Source organism: Stenella coeruleoalba (genome assembly GCF_951394435.1).
Source record: "Stenella coeruleoalba genome assembly, chromosome: 21".
Classification (NCBI taxonomy): Eukaryota; Metazoa; Chordata; class Mammalia; order Artiodactyla; family Delphinidae; genus Stenella; species Stenella coeruleoalba.
Genome location: NC_137167.1, coordinates 36,064,872 through 36,081,510, shown reverse-complemented (window position 1 = coordinate 36,081,510; position 16,639 = coordinate 36,064,872). Strand labels below are relative to the sequence as shown.

Here is a 16,639-nt window from a genome sequence, read left to right as displayed (position 1 = left end):
CTGTCCTTCGTGTGTGAATCATATAGGTAGTACCTGTGTTTTAAATACAAAGACTGTACAGTGTTGTCATCTATAAATTATAGAAACAGGTCCTATTCTGTTACACTGGACTTTATATTCTACCAAAAACACATCTTAGCCAAGGTTAGTGTTTTATTGACCTTGTTACAATGAAATTTGCTAGTATGAATAACTCAGCACAACACTTTTCTTCCAGTCTTTGTTCACATAATAGTATCTAGCTATAATGAAAAAAAAAAAAACCCCAAAAAACACAAAGCCTCAAACCAAAAAACACTGTAATAAATGGCATAAAACATGAGCAAGGAGTCAGTCCTGACTGGTTTAAAAGCTAGAAACCTTCATCACATAGAATTTTAGCCCTTGTTACCTCCAGAAATTCCTCACAGCAAGCATTTTTTCCCATGGCATAGAAACTGAAGTTTAATAGCTACAAACTGAGTGAGAGCTAATAGGGTTGCTCAGTGATGGCTTTTTTTGTGTGTGGTACGCAGGCCTCTCACTGTTGCGGCCTCTCCCGTTGCGGAGCACAGGCTCCGGACGCGCAGGCTCCGCGGCACGTGGGATCTTCCCGGACCGGGACACGAACCCGGGTCCCCTGCACCGGCAGGCGGGCTCTCAACCACTGCGCCACCAGGGAAGCCCAGTGATGGCTTTTAAGGAGGCCTGGGACTCATTCATGACAAAGAAATTCCAGGACAATGGGAAAAAAAAAAAAGAATTCAGATACTTCCTTGAAGTTGAACAGGATGCCACCTGAATGATATTGGGTAGTTGCTTGATTCTTTCAAAAGTTAAAAAAAAAAATGGTATGACAAAAAATGCCAAGAACCTAATATTTACTGTAAAATCAACTTAGGATTCTAGCAGTTTCACACTAAGTAGCTTTTAAAAGATGTGAAACAGCCTTTTCCAGAACACAGCTGAGGGTAAAATATTAGACGCAGCATGAAACACAATCAGGCACTAACTGGATTTTCCACATTTTTTTTTTTTAATAAAAAGAAATCCTCAAATTGATAAATGCCAGTACCTTTGGGACTCATGAGTGTGGCTTCCACAGCCTTCCCTCCATCCCCACATCTGGCTTCATCAAAAGGAAGGCACTGTTCTCCTGTCCCTGCAACCACTTCAGCATTTTTAGTCAAGTCTTTTGCACCCGTGAGTGACTTCGGGCGATAAATCCTGCGAGTGTTAGTGTCAGAAACATACAAATCCCCTGAGACTGGATCAGTTGCAAGGTAGTATCTATGAGCTGGGCTGCTGCTGTAAAGAAAGATGATACATAAACATCACAAAGAAAGTTACTCCTAAAACACAGAAATTGAAAGCAAAATAAAACAGTTGATGAGAAACTAATTATAAACCGAGACCCTCCCCCCCGGCCCCCCACCCCGGATCAACGGCTGGAAGAATTGGTGGCAACCTCTAATGTGACTGCTTTCCTTCCTTGTCTGTTGCCGAGGATTTAACAATTTAGGAAACGGCCATCTTAAAAAGAATCACCTTTACAAGGCAACATGCTTCCAGCCTGAAACAAAGAAGCAAGTTCTCGGAATCTTTTTGGTTCAATTCAAAGCCATTAACATACAGCCTTTGAGCGATAGGCTTCAAGTTTATTCCAGGGGACGGGTGTCTCTACCAAACTCACCAGTGAAGTATTAACATACTAGTGATTTTACTTGCATCTCACGGTAGGGAAATCTCCTGTCTTTTCTTGCAATCAAACCAAAACCACCTGGCTCCAAAAAAATTACTTCTTTTGAAAGAAAAAAAAAAGTAGTGCTGTGTCTGTCTGGGTTGCTCTACTGGAATCCAGAAAGGTAATCTGACGCAGTGACAACGTCTGTTCTGAGCTATGGGGTTAAATACTAAAATGAGGCCATTCAAGAGAAGGAGGCAGTCTTAGTGGCCTAACGCACTGAGTCAGAATGCTGGGTTCATCACTTCCATTTTTAAAATTTGCAAATTAAGCTGCTCTAAAACATGTCTATGAATTTGGTGACATACAGACATTTGTTCACAATACAGAGTACCTCAGTTTTATAAAGCTAAATTAGTGCAGATGTAAAATATGTTATGTCCCGTTACCTGTAAAAACGGTTAAGACCAACGTTAGCAAGGAATGGACAAATTATGACACATAGTTGAAACTGCAAGGTAATCCCCTTACATATACTCAACACCACATTCTTGGAATGAATGTAATTTTGTACTGTGTGCAAATATTGCCTTCTGAAAAAAAAATTCTAAAAAGAGTTTCAATGATTTGGTACCTTGACAAAGGTGTCAACAGGCAGGAACCTCGGAGATTCCACAAATCATTCGATGACAAAATTGGTTTTACTGATTTTATCCTCATTCTCTTTCTCTCTCCACACACACACACTTACAGGCTTGTTTCCATTTATTTTATATGTAGATATTTAAAATATGTAGTATAAATCTAACTACATGAAAATATTTATCCTGAGTAATGGTTTAGTAGTTTTCTCAATACTAGTTAGGTTCTAATGAAGCAGTTCTCACTACTTAATGCTCTTCTTTTTAAGTGGTGAGCACGTGCACTTGTCTCTGCTGTGATATTCTGCTGTGAAAGGCTCTGCTGTGAAAGGCTCTAGTGTTCACTGGTGTTTCTCACGTTGGTAGAGGGGACAGCTGGCCACACATGGGGTCTGTAGAGGGCTCTGGGGCTCTAGAAAGCTCTGTGGCGGTGATGTTGGTAGACAAACACCCAGACCCACAAAGGCTTGAACGCCTTCAGATTCTCCTTTCCAGCCTTTAATATCTTTTAGTGACAAGAAACAGGTTAGAGCAAGAGGTCTTGAGTGTGTAAATATGAGGGAAAAGGGTGAAAAGTGATATGAAGAACTCATAAAGAGATGCAAAAAGCCATCTGACATAAAAGCCCTTCAGAACTACTGGGTTAGAGCTGATGATCAACTTGCCATGCTCAGTGTTATTGTATCATGTTTGTAAGTTGATGCCTGAGATTTAATTTTATTTAATTTTTATTTTTAAATTAAAAAAAGGTATTTGTTTTTGGCTGCATCGGGTCTTAGTTGCAGGATCTTTCATAGCAGCCCGTGGGCTCTTTGTTGAGGTGCGGCGGGCTTAGCTGCCCCACGGCATGTGGGATTTTAGTTCCCTGAACAGGGATCGAACCCGTGCCCCCTGCACTGGGAGCGCCGAGCTTTAACCACTGGACCGCCAGGGAAGTCCCGATGCCTGAAGTTTTAAATGCAACGAGACATATGGTGTTCCTTAGTGCGGTAGTTTATTACTCTGTAATGAAGTGAAAAGTTACATATCAGTATAACATTCAGAGCAATTTTATAGAGGCTTTCCCCCCCCATAATCAGTCTGATATCGACAGAGCTGATCTTCCAGGTACGTATATATAGCTGGTGACACAGCTGCAACTCAGTCAAGCTGGGTCTATTTTGGAAGACATGACATGGGAGAGATTCTTTAGTCTTTCCTATCTCCTGATTACATACTAATTATTGTACGGTTGGTTGTAAATATACATACATACATTTTATTTTCTTGCCAGGTGCATAGCTATGAGCATGACCTTTGGACCAGAGTGCCCAGGTCTGAACACCAGCTGCATCACTAACTGTGTGACCTCAGATTCCTTATCTGTAAAGGTGATAATAATGCAGATTTCATAGGACGCTGAGAGGGTTACATGAACTAGTACAAGTACAATCCTTAGAACAGTGCTTGCCACACAGTATGTACTCAGTAAGTATTAGCTGGGCTTCCCTGGTGGCGCAGTGGTTAAGAATCCGCCTGCTAGTGCAGGGGACACGGGTTCGAGCCCTGGTCCGGGAAGATTCCACATGCCGCGGAGCAACTAAGCCCGTGCACCACAACTACTGAGCCTGCGCTCTAGAACCCGCGAGCCACAACTACTGAGCCCACGTGCCACAACTACTGAAGCCCGTGTGCCTAGAGCCTGTGCTCCGCAACAAGAGAAGCCACCGCAATGAGAAGCCCGTGCACCGCAACAAAGAGTAGCCCCCCTGCTTGCCACAACTAGAGAAAGCCCGCGCACAGCAGCCAACACAGCCAAAAATAAATAAATAAAATAAATTTATAAATAATAAATTTAAAAAATTTTTAATGCTTAAAAAAATAAGCGTTAGCTATTCTTTTTTTTTTTTTTTTTTTTTTTTTTTTTTGCGGTACGCGGGCCTCTCACTGCTGTGGCCTCTCCCGTTGCAGAGCACAGGCTCCAGACGCGCAGGCTCAGCGACCATGGCTCGTGGGCCCAGCTGCTCCGCAGCATGTGGGATCTTCCCGGACTGGGGCACGAACCTGTGTCCCCTGCATCGGCAGGCGGACTCCCAACCACTGCGCCACCAGGGAAGCCCCCCTAGCTATTCTTGACATGGCTTGTATCCTGTCTCCTCTTACATTGCTACATCTTTTTGCCTTGTAACTCTAGCCCGTGTAGAAGTGTAATAATTACTGTTAACTAAACTATAACTTGACTTCTGAAAATGTAAACAAGGAAAAAAAATTCTCTAAATTTGGATACGTTCAAATTTGTTTCCTTGGTCCTGCTGTTATACTATAACATCTAAACTACTAAAACGACGCAGATCCTTCCTAAAACATCCAGTTTGAATTGTTTCTGGAGCAATGATGATAAAGGTAAATGAAGAATGCATCCTTTTTCATGATGTCCCTCATTCTGAGGAAAAACAACAGATTTCTGAGATGGTTGCTTGAGTAGCAGAGGCACTCTCTTCAGCTATAGGGCATGGGTTTTCTTGGTCCAAAAATAATGGACATTCGAGTCATAAGCTTTGCCTTTACTGGCATAACTTTTATCCCAGTGGGACAGCAGTAAGAGAAGGTCCAAAGTGGTGCTTTATATTTGCTATTTCCTGTCCTGAAGCACTCCTTCCTCGAGGACACAGAAATTTCTAAATCAAGCAGTATATGCCAGTGGCTTGAAAGATGTCCACCAAGTGAAGGCTCTAATCTCGCAGAGAACTCTACTGTCCAGAAGAACAAATGTGGAGGAGCACGTGGCCCTGGAGAAGAGAATTCGCTCCTGGAAATACTCCCCACAGAATAGCAGGAATCGAGAGCTGCATCCACTGCCGGCAGGGCAGCTTGCTATGGCAACATAGAGCTGCTTCTTGGGTCCCAGCCTTCCCTAAATGAAAGAAGGGATCTGTACTGAAACTCTAAAAGAAAAGACAAGTGAGTTTGGAAATTTGCAGTTGCCAGGCTGGTGGCAAGAAGCTCTGAGCCACGTGTGCGACGGTCTGGGATTCAAGGACACCTGATCTAAGCACAGAGTTTTCTGATAGCGGTTCTTGTCCTTCTGCCTTCCTGAAAAGCCAAAGCCCTGGAGAGGCTGGGATGGTGGTACAAACGGGTGATGAGCTTTTAGATCAGTAATACATCTGTGAACACGGGAGGCTATGATGACTGCAAAGGGTCAGCCGCTGGCAGCTGGGGTGCAGGAAATGGGGGGAAATCTCTATGCAGCAGAAGTACAATAGCCTTCTTGTGTGACTGACTGGGAGTTTCATTTCAGAAAGGTTTATGACAACATTGAGATTGTGACTAATAGCAGCAAAATCAAAGAAACTGAGATCAAGCGAAGAGCCTTTACTATTACTGTGCCTGATTCTTAGCTCACCCTGAACTGCCTGGATCATCACAGCTACCAAGCCGTTTTCTCTGCATCTTCCTCAGTTAGATACAGACCCGGCGGTACATGCAGACTAGATTTGCTCATTTATTTTGTCATAATTCAACCTTCTTACACTTGAGAAATATGTGCAAAGGACAAGCTATAGAATAGATATCATTAGCACTTTCATCCTTTTAGCTGGAAACGGTACCAGCTTCTTCATGTCTGAAGAAGCATAAATTACATTTATGTATAAAATTAAACTGCGATTTTCTGGCTAATGAAAGACTGTTTATGTTATTGCAAGCAGGGTTTCGGGATGCGATATTTTTGGGCCTGCTTAATTTTTAAATATTAAGTCAATGAGAAGTGCTGAATCAAAATTTTATAGTTTTGTATCTAAACTTTAACCGGTTCAATTTCACAGAACTGTGATTGACCCTTTCTTTGATCTTTTAATTGGCAATATAAAATTCACAAAGTTTAGTTTTAGACCTCCCTGCTTAAATGCCCCTTGGCTGGTATTAGTTAATTAATTTAGTTTCCTTTATTTTGGAATTTTAAAGCATTGGAAGAGGAGTGAGCTAAAATTTACTGCCTACAAAAAGGGTTTGTTAGCAAACTAACACTATAAACATCGTAAGAGGAAATGTTTAGCATATATAAAAGAAACTTATTTTCTAAGCATTTCAGAAGCTCCCATTTATGTAAAAAGTTTAATATGTTCGGTAGTATTTATAACCATTCATTAAAGTATAGCTAGAGACTTTGATTTGATACAATATCCTGACAAGTACTTAATAAATTTGGTATGACAGAATATTTTGAAATATTAAGACTATTGTTTTTATATTTATTTTACTATCTAATATTTTTATTCATTCTTTCCCCCCATTAGTCCAATTAATGAGACTGTTGACAGGGCATGAAACACACATAGAGGAGCAGAAGCGTGCATTTTCCTACTTTACTTAATCATTAACAACCGACTTCTCTGTCCATTTTCATGGATTTAGACATAGTTTTCTTTTTCTTCCTATCACTTACTCCTAAGCCTTTCATGACGTTTATGCTAGCCAGGAAAGTGGAGATAAGGAGAAATCCAGGTGGATCCTATCATCTGGCAAAAGGAAGATGATACAGGTAGGTAACTAGGAAGAAGCACCTGAAAAGAATTTTAATTTTTAAGCTAAATGAAGAAGCTCCGATGAGCTGAAATACCGTCATTTTGTTTAGGTCAATTTTGATAAATTAGTTACTAAGTGAAGGGAATCCCTATTTTTGTCAATGATTTTGTCCTCTGTTTGATGACTTGAACTCAAAAGCCTTGGTTATTTTCTACATCTTCCTCTTTTTCAGCAGCCATACACAGTGTGTCCATCCTCTGCCTTCCTTTATTTTATTGGCTGATTGCCTTCAATGACTTGCCAGACTATTTCAGGTAGCATCTCGTGGTTTCACGTAACAGCCTTCTAACTGATCTTCAAGTCATCCTGAACACTGATACCAGATTCACCTAAAAGGCCACTTTGAGATGCCGCTATCTTGTTCAAGACCAGACCATGGTTCCCTACTGTCTCTGTTACCCTGTAGGACAGGAGAGGACCTCCTTAGAGCTACCAAGGCCCTGAGCTCTCTGACCCTAACCTGCCTTTCTACCCGTGTCTCTCATTATTACCAATATGGTAATTTTGATATTATCAAAATTATAATTTTGAAGTGGATCGGGCTCCTCTTAGAACATGTCCCGCTCATCTCTTTTGAGCACGTAAGTTGACTTACTCTATATTCTTTTGTTACCGTGTCCAAGCTCACCCTGCTCGCCGCATGACAGCCTAATAAATCGGAGATGCTGTGTTGAGGCAGGGGATACCACTTTATTGGGAAAGCCGCAGACCGAGAAGGCGGCAGGCTACAGTCCCCAAATAACCATCTTATCGGGCTTTGGATGCCAGTTTCTTTTATAGCACAGTGACGGGGAGGAGATGAGGAAGTAAAGTAAAAAGGCTCCAAGTTTTGGAAATATCCCCTGGAATGGCCAGCCTGGGGGAGGGGATGTGTTAATTTCTCCTTTCTTGCAGCCATCCGCAGGTGGGCAGGGTCCGGATGCTCCCCTGAACAAAGACACTTTGGTTTAACATTCAGGCACAGCGGCAGGGTTCCCCGGGGCAGGCCATTGTGTATAGACAGTATCCTTTCAGTGAACAAAAGCAACGGGAAGCAAGGGTTAAGGTAAAAGAAACAGATCCAACAGGTAGTCAGCTTGGGCTCCTCCCTGTTTCACTTTATTCATGACTGCCCTCCTTCCTCCTGGTTGTTTTGTGTAAGCAGACTTCACCTTAGAGCTACGGCAAATACCCACCTTCCGGGAAACCTCCGACCCACGCTCCCATTTCCCAGGAATCCCTTCCTGTACAGTTACTCTCGCAGGACAGGCCACGGATGTGATGAAGCGTCAAAGAACGACACTGATGATGTGATTCAGTCCATTACATGCACATCTTGTTTCCCCTACTAGATTGGGAGTTCTGAGAGCATGGACTTTGTCTCACACTACAATTTGTCCAAGAGCCCAGCACATGGTAAGCGATCAGATAACACTGACTTAATAAAGACGAAATCAAGTTAAAACCCAAACCAGTTTATTTTACATGCATGGCGCATAAAGGAAATGCAAGCACCCACTCGTAGCCAGGATAACGTACAGGGGAGAATCATGAGAGACGGGTTACAATGAGTATCACTGCCGAACAGCACGCGTTAGTACGTAATGAGTTCATTTTATAAAGTACTGTTGATAAAAAAGGTAGCTCTAACCTCATAGATTTTTTCCCCAGAGAGATGATAGTTCTAGGTAATGTGTCAAATGATTGTGAAATAAATCTAGCTTTTTGCACACCCAGGGCATTAGCCCATAGAAACCTGGCCATTTGGACAGATGAAAACTGGCTGTGTGGTATAGGGCAAAGAACACACGTTTTAGAGGCATTCAAATCTCTGCTCCCCATTTCTTAGTTATGTATCTTGGGGAAGATACACAACCTCCTTGAGCCTCTGTCAGTTCCTGTGTAACCCGGAAGGGCTGTTATGTGGGTCTGCAGCACCGTGTATCTGGCACCGTGCCTGGCATGGAACAGGCCGGCTTGTTAAAAGGTGGCTGCTTTGATGGGCTTTCTGTATTGCCTCCAGTGTTTTTGCATTTAGTTGGTGCACACACCAGGTTGTCTTCTTTTCTCCACAGTTACTAAGAAGGCAAGGCCAGAAAAAGTTTGATATTCTGCTGTGGTTTCTAAAAGCAGAGCTTTGCAGGCTCAGAAGTCTGGAGAAATTCCGTGTTAGTTTTTGCATGGGCTGGGCTATTAGCTGGTAGCATAAGATCAATGGGGGAGCTTAGGAAAAGGTCTCAGGACCAGGCCTGGTCGTACCGATATGCGACAGCTACACATCTTTCAGCAGAACTTTTTAATTTCCTAGTTGTCAGTCTCTACACAACAGTTTAACTGAGTCATGTGGGTTTATTCATCTCAAGGACGTCACATAAATTATCACTAATTTTTCTATCTAATATCATTTTATTAGTTATTTTAATGGCCAAACTACATTTAGCGTATCCAGTATGTCTTCCTTTTTTTGGCTAGCTTTACTTGCAAACATATTTTTTCTCCCTTTTTTTTTTTGCTGTCCTGAGGAAAGTTTTTCAGTCAAAAGTGTCCATATATTATACAAGCTTGCCCCGTACCTTCTCAGCTAAGCGTACAGAGCAAACAGAATCTGGAAAACTTTTGAACCTATATATTTGCTCCGACTATAATCATTCTTAGCCTCGAGGAAAGTCTTTTCTTCCATAATAATGTCAGTGGAGACACTACTTCTTAAAACTCAAATCTAGTAATTCTCTCAACTTAGGAAAACATAAATGGGTTTTAAACACACAGTTTTAACTGCAGCAGCAATGAATTTACCAGGAAGTCAAGAAAGCTTAACCTTTAGGGCCCCTTCGCTTGTATGGGCTCCTTCCAAGACCAATGAGGGCCCTGGCAGCATATTCAGGCGATCTTATGTTTTTAAAAATTTGCCAAAGTAAACTATTTTTAGATTCTTTTTCTTAAACAGAATCCCCCAGATTGAATAAGCTTTGGGCCCAATAAAGCAGAATCTGCCCTGGCTATTGGTCAACTCAACTCTCCGTGAACTCTCCCAGCTGTGCTTCACATGTTCTCTTCTATACGGCTCAGAGTCAGTAACTGAAGTTTACAGAGTTTTTTGTTGTTGTTACATAGAGATGTTCATTATACTAATTTTTTTGTGACAGAATTTACTTTGTTAGCCAACCTGAAAATATAAATTGCACAATAGGAGCTGCAAGATGTTGTATAATAGTAGTTCATTTGAGTAGTTTTCATTCCTTAGATGTTCTGTGATACTGAGTTTCCTCTCTCATGATGAAATGTTCTTAGAAAACAATGTCAGATGGTCACATTGAAAAGTAAAAAGGACATTCAAAAATATACAATAACTTTTAAGCAAGATGCTTACCTATGTCTAAAATCTTTATTTCTTGGTGGAAGCAGACAAAAAAAGGCGGAGAAAAAAGCATAGTTAGAAAAGGTTTCTGTATCATGAGTTGACTACCGAGATTTTAATTATTTTATGGAAAATTGCTGACTTAAGCAGAAATAACACTGGAAATGAATTTTGTAGGTCAAGGTTCCTCAAATAACTTACAGAATAGGACGATTTTGATCATCACACTTAAATGAACAATGCAAAAACAGCAACTTGTTACTTTAACTACTGGCATTATGGTTGATGGGTTAACCCAACTTGAAGATCCAATATTCTAGGTAAAAGTTATAGGCTTAGTTGGTTTGCTATTATGTCCCAACACTGTAGGAAAATATTTTACGCCTTAATTTCAACGCATGTGAAACAAAAGAGTGACAACCTGTATCATAAGGTTATTCCAAAGATGGCTTATTGGAGCACAGAGAATTCACTGGGACAGTGCGACGCTTACACGCTGGGTGGCTTCATAGTCTTCTATGCATTTAGGGCACAACATATACGTGTTGGGCTTTTCTTACCTTTAACCAAGAATTTAACTGCTTCCTAAGGAGAATTGTAAACACTGGAAAGGTACGTTTAAATAAATGAATCAGTACGTTAGATTCAACATTTTTTAAATAAAGGCATGTTTAGCTCTGATCAAAGTCCCGAGCTACGCAGAGACATACCTCAGTTCCAAGACGCTCGTCACGTTCCCGGAAGGGAGCATCCGCCGCACGTAGTTGAAGTCCCCCACGTACAGGCTGCCGTCGATCCCACAGGCTAACGCCACTGGGGCCAAGAGTTTATTCCCGTCAGCTGGACCATTGCAGCTCGGGCACGAGATGCTGCGCCTCCGGCCGTTGCCCATGATGCTGCTGACGACAGGAGGCTGCTGGGAGATAAACTGGTTTTCTCCGTTTCCCTTGTACAGTATACCTAGAAGAGAGAAAACACATTTTTCTTAAGATGAAAGGAGCAGAGATGAAAAGCAAACGTGTTCACTCTAGAAACCACAATTCACTGCCTTTTCGAGTTGGACTGGGAAAACTGTCATCTAAAGTGCTTTTGGAAAGAACTCCATTCAGTTACCTAGTGTAAGATATTATGTGGCAAGATACAGAGGATACATCAAAAAATGCCGTCTGTTCCGGATTAAAGAACGTCTGGTGGAAGAAACAAAGGACTAACAAGAAAACGTAAAAACCCAAATTCTCAACATCAGTGATTCTCAAACTTGGCTATACACTGGAACTGACAAGGGAGCTGTAAAAACTACTGATGCTGGGATCTCACCCTGAGGGATGCTGATTTAATTGATTTGGGGTGCAGCCTTGGCACTGAGATTTTTTAAAACTCTCCAGATGCTCTTAATGTGCAACCGAGTTTGAGAACCATCTCTACACAATGTTCTTTAGGGAACTGCAAGTTTGCCTAATTGTTAAATGATGTCGAAAACATTCTATATTAATCCAACTAATAAAAATGGGCACCGTAAATATGAATTTCTTCTTTATGAGTTTATCACTGATTTTTAAGAAGTTAAATACACTTTATAGGAAACAGAGGTAGGAAATATATATCAAACCTCCAACATACTACTATACTGCTGAAGAGTATCCTTCTTGCTTACGCTTCAGCCTGCCCTGAGAATGCATGTACATGCAACGAGTCAAGATTTCAGACATGACAAGATTGGGAAGGGCAGTTATAACGTAAAGCGAATTGGGCTTTTAGACAAAATGCCAGTCTGCTCTACTTCGGTCTGCAATGAAAACCTGAGAGAAAATCCCAAGGAAATATTTTCATAGTTAGAAACTGGATTTGAGTGGAGATTCTAACTCTATTCATTTACCATTTTTATACATAGATCACTGGTTCCATTTTGCTCTGATGTAACTGGATGGTCAGCTGTTATTGTTCCATATGCATTCAAGATCCTTCTCAATGTGTTATTCTCTGTAAACACCCGTTGTTTATACTTTTTAACAGATATACTGTTAGAAGAATCAATCCCATGAAAGTACAAACAGGAAACTTGAGAAAGTGTTTTTTCCTCCCACTTTGGGATAATTTTAAAGTGAAGAAGAAAGCAGAATGATGATGCTCCTCTCATAGCTCAGCACGTTTTAGGTGAATTCTGGGATTCCTTTTTTCATGCTTTGCTATTTGGGTGATGTAATAATCATAGCCAATCTACACAAAGAAATCAGGACTGATAAAACAGGTTTATTCAAATTCAAGGAAAATCATCTAAATAAGGCTGGATCATAAGAGCAGATGAAAGGCATTTTGCCTTGAATATTCAAAGAATACATTAATGAGCCCTAAGATCTCTCTTTCTGTGATTACGTTATTTGACAATTACGGGACTATAATTTCCTAGAAGAGCCAGTTCTGTAATTTTCATCAGGACAGTCCCACAAAGTCGGCCTACTGCTCTACTGCATCTGACTTATTCCTTCATTTCTTAGAGCGATCGGTCTTTCGTGATTCTCCTCTATTATGACAGAATAGAAAGATGAACATGAGAATATTTATTTCCATGTTCCAGGGTACCTGCACAAACACCTGTCACTGTCTACATTTTTGTCTTCTCTTCTTCCTTAATATATTTCCATAGCTCATCCACCTTGTCATGATTACAAATCACTTTGTTTACTCAATTAGACACACGTCACTTTGAAAAGCCACTACTTGTCAGACTGCTCTTGGATAAAATCTGAAATCACAATCAGTTCTCTGTGAATTAGGTTAGCTTGCACTTTAAAATAATATCTATTTTATAATTTATAACCAGTTTTTTGGAGGACGGAATTTGGCGTGGCCCAGTTTTTACATCTGACCTGATATCTTAATAAAAATTAAGGGCTTCCCTGGTGGCGCAGTGGTTGAGAGTCTGCCTGCCAATGCAGGGGACACGGGTTCGAGCCCTGGTCTGGGAAGATCCCACATGCCGCAGAGCAACTAGGCCCATGAGCCACAACTACCGAGCCTGTGCGTCTGGAGCCTGTGCTCTGCAACAAGAGAGGCTGTGACAGTGAGAGGCCCGCGCACTGCGATGAAGAGTGGACCCTGCTCGCCGCAACTAGAGAAAGCCCACGCACAGAAACGAAGACCCAACACAGCCAAAAAAAAAAAAAAATTAACTATACATTATTCTCTGGCAGACTGTATGTATTTTTACTATATATATCCACACGCAGAATATCTATGCGTTTCTTAATCCTCCCGAATATGACACTGAGTGTTGAGTATCAGGTACGGGCTTTCCTCAAGTTCTTTGCTTGTACTCTTCTTACTGGTTCATAATCTCTTGGGTGAAATCCTGTGGCGAACTGCTTATGAACTTTACCCCATGTTCTCATAACAACTAAAATGCATGTGGAGAGGTTTTTCCTCCCATTTTGTTGGTAAAGAACTGGAGGAATATAGCAATATGTCAAACCATGTGAAATATAATTGTAGAGAATTTAATTGAGAGCCGCTACTAGCATGGCAGGCACATGGCTTTGCATTTTGAAAGACGTGGTTAAACCTCGTGTGACTGATGTAGCAGGCTTCAGACACTGCTGATGACCAGAGAGGGCATAGAGAGCATCCTCTGGGGTTGGGACGCCCCACGTCTCCAAAACATGTGCTGCACGTGGCACTAGTTTTCGGCTCTGCTCCCAACCTTCTGAGGTGCAAAGTGAACTAAAACCTGATGTCCAGGACACAGCCGGAAAGGAAGGAGAGCTTAGCACCGCTATAAACTAGGAAAGGTGCAAAGGGTCTTTCTGTTTTGTCTTTTTCTTACTACTGATTCGCTCAGTATGATTCTCTTCTGGAGGTGAGGCACCAGCATTTTCAAGCACTGGCCTGGAAACTGTTTTAGATTTAGCACGTTTGGAAAGTTTAAAATGTATCCTCTCCAACTCCGACACACTTTTTTTTTTTTTACAAAAGGAATCAATATCAAAGCAACATTAGTCTGAAAAAGCGGCCATTAATCATAGTTAAATATTTAGTTGTACTGCATGCTCAGTTCGGCATTCTGAACCTCAGAAACCTGTGCTAAGAGAAAAGCTAGATTATTTCGACAAGACTGTGAACTCTTCTTCTCTGGCTGTTCGTAAGAGAAGAGCAGAGAGTTACTAGCAGGGTATATGGTTCAGGATAGGAGGTGAGAGCAAGTTACCGTAGGATTCTGTCTTTCTAGCAAAGCACCTATACATTATCTGAGATGTAGCCAGCATGTGGGTAAAATGTTAGAAACAGAGCGAAGACAACAGAATTTGTTTAATGTAAATAATATTCTTTGTGAGATGAAGCTGGTCACATTTTGCAAATAATTTATCTCTTTTGGTTTGTGAGATCTGACATGTTTTTTCAGAGCATATTTACTTATAAGGTCTACAACACACAATACTCTTGATTCTTGCTTTTTTTTCTAGATTACTTGCAAAGTCAAATGACAGTATATGTAACCCAATTTGAGTGGGAGAAGTTTTTTCCCTCAAATACAGTCTAAGAAGAACTGAAAAATAATCTAGATACTGAGAACAGACTAATTATTTAAGGATTAAGATCTACTAGAAACATTTTGGTAAAGTCACTTGGCATTTTATTTTTTCTTTACTTAAAAAAAATCCCCCTCCCTTCATTTTTCGTAAACCTCCCTAAAGCACTTTGGATCAACTCACTGACTTCCTGGGAAAACTATGTTGGTGGCGAGCATATGAACATTGTGACGTGTATTATGTAGTTCCCACTTTAGGCTTTTATAGTCTTTGAAAATACACTTTTTTCCCCCTACTAATTCTGATCCTACAGCATGCATGGGATAAAATATTGCTGCAGTTTAATCAATTTGAAGGTGAGTAATATTATCTGTGAACAAGATCTTACCATTCTGAACGTCCAATACGTGATGTTTATTTAATGTCCAACCGCCCATGTTGGAAGCATCTAATTCGTAGCCTTGCAATATGGCGGTCCTTTTCTCCCACAAAGTCAGGTCCAGACACGACTCATATTCGTACCCAACCGACACTAGAATCAAAACAAGTCACAGTTCATCTTCCCAACCACAGGCAGAAATGGAATTTATTTCATTATTTTGATAAAACTGCTTTTTTCACTGATGTGCTCTGAGACTGTATTTCCACTTATTTGTGAGCAGAGTCTATTATTATATGAGAAGATTTGATCACATAAAAGGTGTTTGTCTAAAAATGACCTCCAAATATTATTTTTGTACTGACTTAATAGAAAAGTAGTATTTTTTCCCACACCACTTTTTCACAAGGGGTTCACAGCACAAAATGAAGTTCAGATCAGGCAACTGGGCGAATCATTAGATCCGATAAATCAGCCCCAAATGCTGATCAGATGATAACAACTAAATATAACGTTTGCTATCTGAATAATTAGTGATGTTTAGTTTCCAAGAGTATTAAGTTATGGAAAATATTTATAAGTAAGGTTCAATATAGCAAAAAGATAGCCAGGTTATGACACCATATTCACATGTTATCAGGAACGAGCAATAAAACTAGCAGTAAATTAATACGAACAAATTACAAATGGAAAACTTCAGAGTTCACAATGAAACGTGGGTTTTAAAATTTAGAACAAAGTGAAGGGAGAAGTGGTAATTATCTGACTGATTTGAACTAATTCCAGTGCAAATTATATATTAATTTCAGAATAAAATGTCTACTATATTTTCAGGTAACAGCTAATAGAACAAAACACATGTTTTCCTTTAGTTTTTGATGTTCTGAGCCTGAGCTTGGAGCTACACTATGCATACCTCAACAGGTCAAACTTTGATTGCATTGTCCAGTCATGCAGTGAAACAACTAGCTTGATGTTTTAAGAATATCATTCCGCTGAGCTGACTATTTCTTCCAGTCAGAAGAGCTGGAATAATTTTTGGACACAAATGTTGTCTGATGTCATGTTAAAATATCATTATGAGTTGAAACTACACTAGCTGTTAGATACTGAAAATATTTTAAGAAAAGGATAAGGAAAGGGCTTCCCTGGTGGCGCAGTGGCTGAGAGTCCGCCTGACGATGCAGGGGACACGGGTTCATGCCCCGGTCCGGGAAGATCCCACATGCCGCGGAGCGGCTGGGCCTGTGAGCCATGGCCGCTGAGCCTGTGCGTCCGGAGCCTGTGCTCCGCAACGGGAGAGGCCACAGTAGTGAGAGGCCCGTGTACCGGAAAAAAAAAAAAAGGATAAGGAAAGCTAATGAAATAAAATTATAAAGGAAAAAAAGAAACGAAAAAAGGAAGGGACACAATAAGGAAAAAAACATGAAAAAAATGATATGGCAGCTGAAATCTCATTGAGAACATTCTTCTAAGATATAATTTCAGCCAGAAAAATGGATGCTTTCTCCTTTTCATCACATGGAGTAC

At 40.7% G+C, this 16,639-nt stretch overlaps 1 protein-coding gene across 18 annotated transcripts in view; it reads right to left on the bottom strand.

The window, feature by feature from the left end:
- TENM3 (teneurin transmembrane protein 3) overlaps positions 1 to 16,639 on the bottom strand; it is a 697,856-nt gene that overhangs the window by 41,929 nt on the left and 639,288 nt on the right. For 13 of the 18 annotated variants that reach the window (XM_079909550.1, XM_079909554.1, XM_079909551.1 and 10 more), the window contains 4 exons: positions 15,119 to 15,262; positions 10,918 to 11,167; positions 10,220 to 10,240; positions 1,055 to 1,287 (listed from right to left, as the gene is read on the bottom strand). In XM_079909550.1, coding sequence (XP_079765676.1) covers positions 1,055 to 1,287; positions 10,220 to 10,240; positions 10,918 to 11,167; positions 15,119 to 15,262 — 648 coding nt within the window. The remainder of the gene's footprint in view (positions 1 to 1,054; positions 1,288 to 10,219; positions 10,241 to 10,917; positions 11,168 to 15,118; positions 15,263 to 16,639) is intronic. The other 5 variants (XM_079909556.1, XM_079909545.1, XM_079909557.1 and 2 more) reach the window with 3 other exon arrangements.